This window comes from Glycine soja, chromosome 1 (genome assembly GCF_004193775.1).
Source record: "Glycine soja cultivar W05 chromosome 1, ASM419377v2, whole genome shotgun sequence".
In the NCBI taxonomy this organism is placed as follows: Eukaryota; Viridiplantae; Streptophyta; class Magnoliopsida; order Fabales; family Fabaceae; genus Glycine; species Glycine soja.
In genome coordinates, this window is record NC_041002.1 from 8,732,345 (window position 1) to 8,743,833 (window position 11,489).

The 11,489-nt window shown below is 33.8% G+C and overlaps 1 protein-coding gene across 1 annotated transcript; it reads right to left on the reverse strand.

The window, feature by feature from the left end:
- Positions 1-5,226: 5,226 nt before the first annotated feature.
- Positions 5,227-6,508, reverse strand: LOC114412245 (peptidyl-prolyl cis-trans isomerase E-like). The gene is made up of 2 exons (XM_028376063.1): positions 6,113-6,508; positions 5,227-5,671 (listed from the first exon to the last, which is right to left on the reverse strand). The coding sequence occupies exons 1-2, from the start codon at positions 6,417-6,419 to the stop codon at positions 5,460-5,462; spliced, it is 519 nt and encodes a 172-aa protein (XP_028231864.1). The 5' UTR covers positions 6,420-6,508; the 3' UTR covers positions 5,227-5,459.
- Between the last annotated feature and the right edge of the window lie 4,981 nt (positions 6,509-11,489).

Consider the following 11,489-nt stretch of genomic DNA (forward strand, 5'->3'; position numbering starts at 1 on the left):
GATATTTTTTATTATAAAATTAAGTTATAAATAAAATTCAATATAATTTTTTCTGTCATAATTAATTTTGAATACAAATAATTCTGAACACAACTATATAAAAAATTATCTAAAATTAATTTTGTATTTAGAATTAATTCTCTTATTAGAAATCAAACACAATCATTTGTAATTATTTCTTATTATGTGATTTATGTTTAGATATTTTTTAATTATAAAATTAAGTTATGAGTAAAATTTAGTATAATTTTTTATAATTAATTTTAAATTTTTGTTTAAAATAAAATTAAATATATGAAAATTTATCTAAAATTAATTTTATATTTAGAATTAATTCTTTAATGAGATACTAAGCACAATCAAATGTAAGAATTGATTGTTCCTTGCTTATTCTTGTCAAGGACGTAACCCAATAATCAAGTTCCCACTATTTTAGGTCTGACACTCAAAAGTGATGTTAAGTGTTTGAATACTATATTTTAACGAAGAGAGAGATTTCAAATAACTTAAGCCATTCTTTGGGGGAATGTAAGGGACAAGGAATGAGAGGGGGAAAAGCGAGGAATGACGATAGAATATAAAATATTGTTATTTTAACTGGATGTCGTATTGAAAAAAGTGAACTTAAGAAAAGATTAGATACATATATTCACCCTAAATGATTTTTGTTTAAATAATATTTTAAGAACAATCAAGTAATTTAAAATGCATTTAGGTTTTGTATTCACACTGCTAGCCAGTTTTAAAATACTTGAGTATGTATGTGCATGTTTCAAATCGTTTATATGGTTCCGTTTTGTATAGTACAAAAATTGTTTGAACATTCTTAATAAGAGATATACTATTTATATAGTACAATTTTATAACATTTTTACTATAGTATTTTTTTATCACATTAACTTTCTTATTTTATACTTTTCTCTGTTTTCTTCTTATCTCTATGGCATAGTTTGATATATAAAAATTGTGTAACTATAATTTCTCATATAATATTGCATTTTTACATCAATTTTATTAAATCCTAACATTCTAAGACATCTCTTTATTTTTATTTTCAAAATAACACGTTGAGTTAATCTGCAATTATGAGAATAAATGAATTTAGTATAAAAATGTCATTTGAAACTATGAAATGAATTTAGGCTAGAAAGTTGGTCCAAAACAATGTGTATCACCACCTAATTACACCTATATTCCATTAAGTTTTACTTTTCTTTGATTTGATGTTTTAAGTTTTAAAAGTTTTGTTTTAATTTTTCATGTTTTTCAAAATTTTGTTTTCGTTCATTTTTTCTATTTTCGTTAACAAAGTTAGAAGTTCTATTAACTCAGAAAATTTTTAAATAAATAATCTAAAACAATAGCTGTTAAAACTGTCATAATCTTTATTTTATTTCTAAAATTATAAACCACTAAAAAAACCTCCTCCCCCTGTTCATCTTATTCAACAATGTCCACGGCACCACCATCCAAATTTCCACCGGTCTAAAATGGTAAATGTCAATTAAACAAGAAATAGGATCAAACTTTAATCCTCCACACAAGAATGAGTTGCAGATAAGCATCAGACCACACAAGAATTCATCATAATACTATAACAATAAATATTCATCAATCATCAGAAAAATAAAAGTCCCTAAATGCCAAATCAAAATCCACCGTCGAAGGTGAGGGATAACTCAATCTACGGACCCACCACGCCATCAATCGAAGCAACCACCGCACCATCAAATTTGTTTTTTGTTCTCCTCCGGCAAAGCCATGGCATTCAAGCTCGAGACCTTCGTCGAGAGAAAAAAGACCTCCATTGAGAAGTTGTTGGGGGTAATTGGAGAACTATCCATCCCAGAGCATTGTGGACAAGTTGGGCGTTGCAATTCTTGCGGATTTGTGTTTCATTCATGGCTTCGATTTAATGACTCTAGTGGTGTTGATTAAGGGCTTGCTTTAGATCTAGAAGAGGGTGGGAAAAAAACTTAGATCCGAAAGAGGAATTTTTATTTTGTGGTTTATAATTTTTAAAATAAAATAAAGAGAATATAAATTTTTAGTAGTCATTATTTTAAAATTTAAGTTAACAGAATAACTAACGTTAACGAAAATAAGAAAAATGAGATCAAAATGAAACTTTTAAAAACATAAAAAATCAAAATAAAACTTTTAAAATTTAATATATCAAAATAAAATTTAATGAAACAAAAAGTAACATTGAGCCTTTTCAAATTGATCTAACACTCGAGGTTCCTTTTATCAGCTACCTAAGGCCACCTTCATAGTCCCTTATTTGTTGCTATGTTCAGCCCTGTGGCTCTTGTCCATTATTGATGTTGATCCTTCTTTGGAGCAATGGTGGTCGCTTTTGATACATGTCTTCTATTTTTTATACATTTATACGAATATATCATATTGCTTTGTTTTTTTCGATGATGTTATTGCTTTGTTAGTTTATCTGCATATGATGTATACATATTTGAGAAATCTTTTTATATACTTTTATTTTAAACATAATAAATTAGCCTTGGGAAGTAAATTTGGCCGTTGAAAAAGTTGCTATAGATCTTCTTGAGCCTTTGTTGGGCATTAACTTCGCAAAAGATAACATGCAAGAAAAAGATTAATTCTTAAAGGTTTACACAATACAACTATGCAAAAACAAGATAACATGGGAATTTACAAGCCAATTTACAGCCTACTTTTATAATCCCTAAACTAAAGGCACACTCTTATAATAAGCTTTTATATCTCCAACATCCAAACAAAACAACCAAAAGCTATATGAACCTTTAAAGTGTTAACATCTTTGCCTGTCTTGATCATCATTTCTATTCATTGAAAGTTGTATCCCAACAATAGTTTTGTATATCTCTTCCTAGCAACTTTAGCCTTCTTAAGAGCCACCCTATGAAAATTGAAGGCTGGGACTCTTCAAATTTTTCTCTCCTTAATTCAACTTTTTTTCTCATTTCCTCAACAAATTTATAGAAGAATTTGATATTTCAATTATTTTTTGCAACTTTTGGAAAGATATAAGATCTTCACATATAAGAGCCAGATCACTAGTTAGTTTTTTTTTTAAGTACTAGAGAGTCAAACTAAAAAGTAATAAGAAAGGAATGAGATATAAGGTGGGTTGAATGGTTAAAGAAGGAAAGAGGAAAAAGGTGGCAGATTTGATCTCTTTTGCTAACAAACATTTTAACATACTAACATTTGCTGATAAAAAAAAAAGCAGCAATGAAACATAATTTGAACTTTACAGAACAATAAGTAAAGCTTCAAACTAAAATGCTAAAACAAAAAAGAGATTTCTCCAAAGAAATGAAAATGCTAGAGATTAGACTTTTGTCTCTTACAGTCACAGTTAAAAACTGTTTCTGTGCAGATTTATGTATCCCAATAATTAACAAAGTGTATCCTTGAGTAAATTTAGATCCCTATCACTTTGCCTTTTCCAAATGGAGAATGAAAGGGTTAGAAAGGTTATGAAGTTTCATAAAATTTTGAGAAAACATACGAATCAAGTTATTTCCAAATAGAAGTATAGCATTATGAATTAAACCAGGGAGAGCTACAATTAAGAATTTCATTTGATTAGGTGTTCCCAAATTTAAGGGAGCATAAAAATTAGAGTTTTGCATGATAGTTCTGTCATTAACAAAAAGAAATAAATTTTAGAGACCCCAGATAACTTATCAATAAAGTCAACCATTAAAGAAACATGAAAAAATTAATTAAAAGGAAAGGGGTATCTCCTAATCATATTTAGATCATAAAATAAAATTCCTACAAACCTTTTTCCTTTCACTATAATGTTGAACATTGAATAAAGAGGAAAAAAAAAAGAAAATCAATTAACCATAGTGTACGACAGAAAGTAAATTAGAATGAAAAACCACTAAATATGTGACTCAAATTATCAAAATTGGGAGAGAATTGAGTTGTGACATATTACCAATTAGTAGCAGAGGAAGTTATAGACAAAAAAAAACACTATTAACAATATATATCCAGATTTAACACAAGAAGTGTCAAAACTCAAAAGCTGGGAACAAGAAGTATCAATAAAGACATGGCTTCAAAAAATTCAAAAAGAAAATCGAGAACCCCAACCTGTAATAAAAAGCGTGAATATAGCAGAAAAATATAACAATTTGAACCATGCCACCCACTTTTTGTGATTGAAATCATTTGTCTGTGCAATGCAACAGCCCTGTTTCTCTGTATTCAAGCCATTAAGCAATGAGTAATTTCAAAACTCTCAGGTAATAGCATTTGGCAGAAGAGGGAGCCACCTGTGAATGCCAATGCTGGTCTTGAGGAGGGCTACACAGGTTGGGGGCTGGTTGTCAGAAATCACATGGGTGATGTTGTATTTTTGGTGTGCAATAAATAGAATATCCTGGTGGACCATGCCCTTGCTAAGGTCTTGGGAGTTAGATGGAGTTTAGAAGTGGCAAAGGAGCAACAAATTCATGAAGTTATTACTGAATAGGATACTTCAGCAATGGTCTACTTGTATCTATCAGAAAAATCTATTGAACCTATCATCGAAGACTGCAGGGAAATTATGTGCTATTTTGAGGAGTGTTCTGTGTGACATATTAGTAGACTTAGGAACTCTGTTGCTCACAAGCTGGATGGCTTGTCTAAACAATTTGGTTCCAGAATTTGGGTAGGGAATGTCCCCAGCCATATTCAACCTTTTATAGTAACAATGTTTAGGTTCAGCACTGTGAACCAGAATAGATTCCAATCACATATTCTTTCTTCTATACTGGGGCTGAAGACTTCTATTATTTGGAGAAGCATTACTAAGGCTATTAAACACATGATGGATGGACTCAGTGTTCATCTTGGTTCGGGTAATTCTTCTTTCTGATTTAAGGATACTAGAAGAATTTATACTTGTCTCAGTTTCAGGTAAAGGATATGGGATGGTACTAATTACCAAACAATGGAATGGTCTTTGGAAAAGACTATCTACAAATCTGCCAAACTGGGATTAGCTGAGAAGTAAGAATCGGAATCTATTCAGCATCTACAGAATATAGTTAGATTCATCAACGTAAATTTCCTTTTGCTGGAGAACAGCAATGAAATTAGCTCTAGAAGTTGTAAGACTATAGAAATTTAAGTCCTACTTCGGTTGGTACTACAAGAGGCATATTTACCTTAGACGTGCCTAAAATGTCACTTAAAAACAGAAGGATACATACCTTAAAATAATTAGAAAAAACTCAGAGTTTTGTTGTAAGGTCATTATATGTATATATGAATCTAAAATTCAAAGTAGTGTAATTTCATTTCCAAACTAATGGTGATTTCATTTCACTAGCTACCCTGTTTCAGATTCTACAGTACCATGTCACCCCATACACAAGATTCATCAGACATTACAATGAGGCAAACAAACAATGAAACGCAACATTTCCCTCACCAAGTTGCGCCGTTTTGACAAGTCATTGGTTTTGAAGAACCTCCGCTTCAGCCTTGGCCATAGGATCATCCTTGATCTCAATTTCCTCTTCCTTCTCTCCCTCTCGCTGCTCTGCCACTTGCTTCCGGTGCAAGTCTTCTGCCGCCTCCATCGCCGCACGATTCTCCTTCTCAATCCGTTTCATCTCTTCCTCCTGCTGCTGCCGCTCAAACCAGGTATCCGCATCCGCCCAAACTGATTCAAACACAAAATCAATCAATCACTCAAAAACCACCAAACAACACGTAGAATGAATTAAAACATTCACTCCTTAGGGTTTCTAAAATATTGTAATTGAGCACGTGTTCTTTAGTTTCACGTTAGATTTTCCAAAATGATGTTGAAATTGATTCCGAGTCGAAGCAACTCGTAGTATCTGCTTCAGACCAAGCATTTTATATTTGAGTTTTACTGTTAAACTTGCTTTTGGAGTAAAAACATTCAAACATGAATCACATCACTTTAAAATCAATTTTAACCAAAATCAATTCTGCAAAATTAATTTCATTCACAATCAATTTCGTAGTTCCAAATCAATTTAACCAAGATCAATTTTGCGAAATCAATTTCATTCAAAATCAATTTTTCCGACGCTCATTCAAAAGGTGGAAAAGAGGGTTAGGGTTTTGGGCTTACCGGGCTGGGCGGCCCAGCCCTGCTCCCCTCCCTTGATGCGTTCGGGGAGGGCGTAGTTGACGGTGAGGACGCGGCCGTAGAGCTCGGCGCCGTCCATGTTGTCCATGGCGGCGGAGGCATCTTCCCGTTCGAGGAAGGTGACGAAGCCGAAGGAGCGGTGCTTCTGCGAGGCCTGGTCCAGCGGCGTCTTCACGTCCTTGATGTCGCCGAAGGGAATGAACGCCGCGTGGAGGATCAACTCGTTCACTTCTTCCGCTAAGCCTCCCACGTATAGCGTGTTCTTCTGCACACCTTGCATCATCGCCATTGCTACACTGAGTTCAAACGAGTTGAAACTCGGACTGAGGTGGAAAAAGGTACTAGTTGAAAGAGTTGAAACATTTGAAATTAAACCTGTGTTTTCTGTTTGGACTATCTTTGCCTCTATGGGCTGGGCTTAATAATCTGTTTTGATTGTTGGGACTCACAACGGGTTATTCTTTTTACATCCAACAAATGTTTTCTACACTTAATATATTTTAAAAAATTCTAACTTTATCCTTTTTTATTTCTTTTTTTTCGTTCCTTCCTTTTTTTCTTTTTTTTCGTATAGCCTACGGATTGCACTATTCATTTGAAATTTTTGGCGCATTCATTGGTTTCCTCATTCTCCTTTGCAAAGCTAATGTTGGTATTATTCGTAGTGTATGTTTGTTATTCGTGGTTCTTCCCTAGTTTCTCCTCTAGTAGTTCCTTGTCGTCTTCCGCGAGTTCCTCTACCGTCATGAGTAGCCTTGCGTCATCACCGATAAATTTTTATTTTCCTTTGTTTACTCCATACGAATTGTCAATCCATATGGTTTATACGAATTATTAATCCGTATGGTTCATACAGATTACTCATCCATAAGGTTGATACGGATTGTCAATTCGTAAGGATTATACGAATTATCAATCCTTATGGATTATATGGATTCTCAATCTGTAAATTCAATACAGAGAAAGCAAAACTCATGGCATCAATTTTGGAACGACGGTGGACACCAACCACGACCACACACTGCTTGATGAAGAAGATGAAGACGAACCACAAATTGAAGAGATGAAGATGAGAGAATTTGAGAGGAAAATGAAAACATCATGAATGGTGCAGCAGACGGATTCCCAATTCGTAGTTTAAATTTAAGTTAAATGAATCAGGGGCAAAATTGGTTTTTCACTCAAAATTTTGGGTGCAAAAGAAGTATTAATGGTGCAGGAAGAAAATCCCCTCACCAGGCACCATTACATTTTGTAATCCAACGAGTATTATATAGTCGCAACCTAGCTATCTCGACTTTTCTAGTTATTTCATGATTGATGAGGTATATTACATTACTTTTTATATGCTTATGTTTTGTGAAGCCGTATGTTTTGTTATTGATCTTTTTTTTATTCTTTTAGATTTTTTAAGAGTACGATTATTAAGATCAAACAAATATCAACACCATCAAAACCATATACAATGAATGTCAGAAATATCATCGTGAACAAAGGGGTCCAATAACAAAAATACATCTCATGAAGTTGATAGAACATGACGAATATGTTTACTAGTTTAGACGGTTGGATAGTGAAGATATTGTCGGAGATATATTGTGGGCACATCTAGATTCCATCAAACTCCTGAATTTATTTCCAACAATGTTGTCGCAACCTACCTCACGATGGGACGGTGAATGAAAATAAAAAGGTACGTCTTCTAAAAAAGAAAACGAGTGGGAGTTGCCACTAACGCTTATTTGAGGAAAACATTAGAAAAACCAAAAAAAGGTATCAGATTTTGAAAAGAAAAGTTCGGGAGTTGTTTACGCATAAGGAAGGTATTAGCATCCCACGCGCCCATCACAAGGGACGACAATCTTTAATCGAGTGTGCAAAAATGTGACTTCAATATTATTTAATTTCCCTCTTTTATTATTTTTTTTTATTTTTTTGAGTCGACAAGAATGTTGCCCTTGCTCCTACGTATCCCCAGGTGCGATAAGGAAATCAGACCTACATAGTTCTTTAAGTCTGAATGTTTGTGTGTTAAATTGATTTTATATTTTTGAAAGATTTGTTTTAATTGCGAACAAAGAGTCGTTAAGGCATTGGACCTTGAAACGACATTTTAAATTTTGAAAATCGAATGGAGTCGTTAAGGCGTTGTTGGACCTTGAAACGATCTTAAGTGCTATTTGATGAAAAGAAGTTTGGTTGTGAATTGATTTTCTTTATTTGTTTTTTTTTGTTTATTAGTCTCTAGTCTCACAAAAGAAAAGAAAACAATTTCACGACACTGGTAGTCGACTAGAATTAAATCTTACAAATAAAAATGAAATTACCAACAATAAAGGGGAGAATATGAATACATACATAATATCAGAGAGGACCTATAAGGGTACATGGATTACATTCAACCCTTAGGAAAAGAAAAGAAAAGGAAGAAGAACTAACCGGTTGTTGCATAGGGTACAAGGCTAGCAAGAAAAGCAACGTAAGGAATGATCCTTGGTTTGATTCGGCAGCGCCTCAGCTTCGTTTTTCTTCTTTTTCCTTCCTTTCCCTTCATTTTTCTTCCTTTCTAAACTTTTTGAACCCCCAAAACCCTTCCCCTGCATAACTATTTATAGGAAAAGCCATTTGGGGCAGGGGAAGCTCGCCTAGGCGAGCTGGTTGCTTAAGGCTGAAGGTAATTTCATGGCCCAAGTGAGTCAGATGCTAGCCTGGGCGAGCTAGGGTCTAGAAAATTCTAGAAAATGACCATTTTGCCCCCTTCTAGTGGCTTTTGTTTCTGGAGCTAACAAACAACCATCAAAACCATGCGTGACCCCTTGGCCTTGTGCTGTAACTGATGCCAAACACCGTAATTCGACTAGCAATGATCAAAACATCATATATGAATGAAAAAACATTATACCTAAATGAAATTAGGATCTGACAAATGTTGATTTGTGATACAACTTACAAGACAAACATATGTCATCTTCCGTTGTTGGAAATTGTTGGTATCCCTTAAACAAGCATAACTTTCATTGTTGCCTTTGCTTATTTAAGTTATGAGAAAACAAATAATTTTGAATAGGTTTTAAGTAAAGAGAAAAGGTTATTTGTGAAAGATGATTTGTTGTCTTAGGTTATTGTCACTGATAGGGATCTTGCTTTCATGAATACATTAGAAACTATGTTTCCTTATTCAACCAACTTGTTATGTCTATTCCACATTACAAAGAATGTCAGAGCAAAATGCAAAATCCACATTGATAAGACTGAAGAGTGGCAAAATGTAATGGATGCTTGGGAACTATTATTGCAATCTCTGAATGAAGAATCATATAATGAATGCTTGAAAAGCTTTACATATCGGTGTGCACGTTATAAAGTATTTGTTATCTATGTATAAAATAAATGGATGATGCCATTTAAGAAGAAGTTTGTACAAGCATAGACTAATCGAGTCATGCATCTTGGGAACACAAAAACAAATAAGTACATAAATTCGTTGACACTAGTCATTTTTTAACATTTCCTTTTGTTAATTAAATTTTTTTTACATTTCATTTTATTGAATAAATAGGGTTGAAGGCACACATGTGAGATTGAAGAAGTTGTTTTGCAATAGCAAAGGAGATTTGTGTAGTTGTTGAGATGCATTGAATAACATGATTGTCTTGCAGCATACGACGATTAAGGCTTCATTTCAGAAAAGCATAAATGCGGTCGAGTATAGGTTTAATACCTCAGTATATAAGAACATATGCGGTTTTGTATCAAGAGAAGCACAAGACATCATTTTTCATGAGCTGCAACGAGTTGACACCGTAGGTACTAAGAGTTCTACTTGTGGCTGCACACTTAGAGTTATGCATGGTCTACCATGTGCTTGCGAACTTGCTGAATTTATCAATATATATGACTTCATTCCCTTAAAGTCCATTCATGTACATTGGGGGGACTTAACCTTAACCCATGAGGTTGATGCATTGTTTAAGAGATTTCCCCAACTAGATGTGGGTAGTAAAATCACCTTAAAGACTAAAGTCCATGGACTTGCATTTTCAAATACCATTTCAATGTGTCCCCCTCCAAAGAAAGTAAAAACAAAGGGTGCACCGAAGTCTATGAAATCTACCAAGCATGAACCTTCAATGTGGGAGTGCGTTGATGAAATGAATCATTATATGCTTGGTAGTTCGGGAACTCCAAGTTTGGCTTGCAAGTTTAGTCGTGATAACAAGAAGACTACAATGAATCATTATATGGATGAATTTCTCGATGAGTTTCAATAATACATTTTGAGCATTGTTGATGTCACACCAAATGGAAATTGTAGTTATGGGTTTGCTAAGCCATGGTGAGGAGTCTTGGTCTCTCATTCGCCAAGATTTGATTTGAGAACTTCAAATATGACACTCTCTCTATGTTGAATTGTTTGGCTCAAAACAAAGACTGTTGGAATTAATAACCTTTTTGTATGTTGAACGTGGCCCAGTACCCACTACGAAGTGGATGACCATTCCCGACATGGGTTATGTCATTGCTAGTCGGTATAATATTGTATTGGTCCACTTATCTAGGCTTCAAAGTTTGACCTTTTTTCACTTAGGAGTCTTGCACCATCTACGTCCCGTCTCATTGCAATTGGATTTGTCAATGGAAATCACTTTGTGCAAGTATATATTATCCACTAAAGATACCATTTACTTTTGTAAGCTAATATTCATTTATTCATAAACTTCGTCTTTTGTATGATAATATAGCTTCTTTTAAAGGATAATTTTCCCTTGCCTCCTGTTGTACCGTGATGGAGAAGATAGTGCACACTCGAAGCTCGTTCGTGGAAAAATCCTTACATGAAACACATGCAAGTGTTCAATTCAATAAATTTCATTCAATTACAGGATTTCAATATGTGGTAGACATTTCTATAGATTGAAATAATTTTAAACGTTAAACGTGTATCCAATTAATTTTATGGATGTATATCTCAATATGTAGTTCACATTTCTATGAAATTTGATTTAATACATAAGTTATTTCCACTTGTCAAACTATTAGAAAAACCAAAAAAAATGCATCACAGAAGTATAATTTCGTTACATAATGAACAACGAAATCATACTTCCATTGTGCATACTTTATTGACCGCCACTTGCACAATAGAACTGTGATTCTATTGAGCACATTTTTCACACAACAGAATCATGATTTTGTTGCACACTTTTTCCGCACTCCTCCGGTTCAATGGAATTACAATTTTGTTGTGCATTTTGGGCAAGGGTGTTTTCGGATTTTTTAATGGTGACAGGGGCCCATAACAACCGCCCTGGACCTAACACACATTAAAAAAATTAGTGATTTTCCTATGTAATATGAT

What these genes read in the sequence shown, in the direction of transcription:
- LOC114412245 (XM_028376063.1), bottom strand. Translation starts at nt 6,419, where the DNA reads ATGGCGATGATGCAAGGTGTGCAGAAGAACACGCTATACGTGGGAGGC. An exon ending in GGGCTGGGCCGCCCAGCCCG is followed by an intron (nt 5,672 to 6,112) that starts GTAAGCCCAAAA and finishes TGTTTGAATCAG; the next exon opens with TTTGGGCGGATGCGGATACC.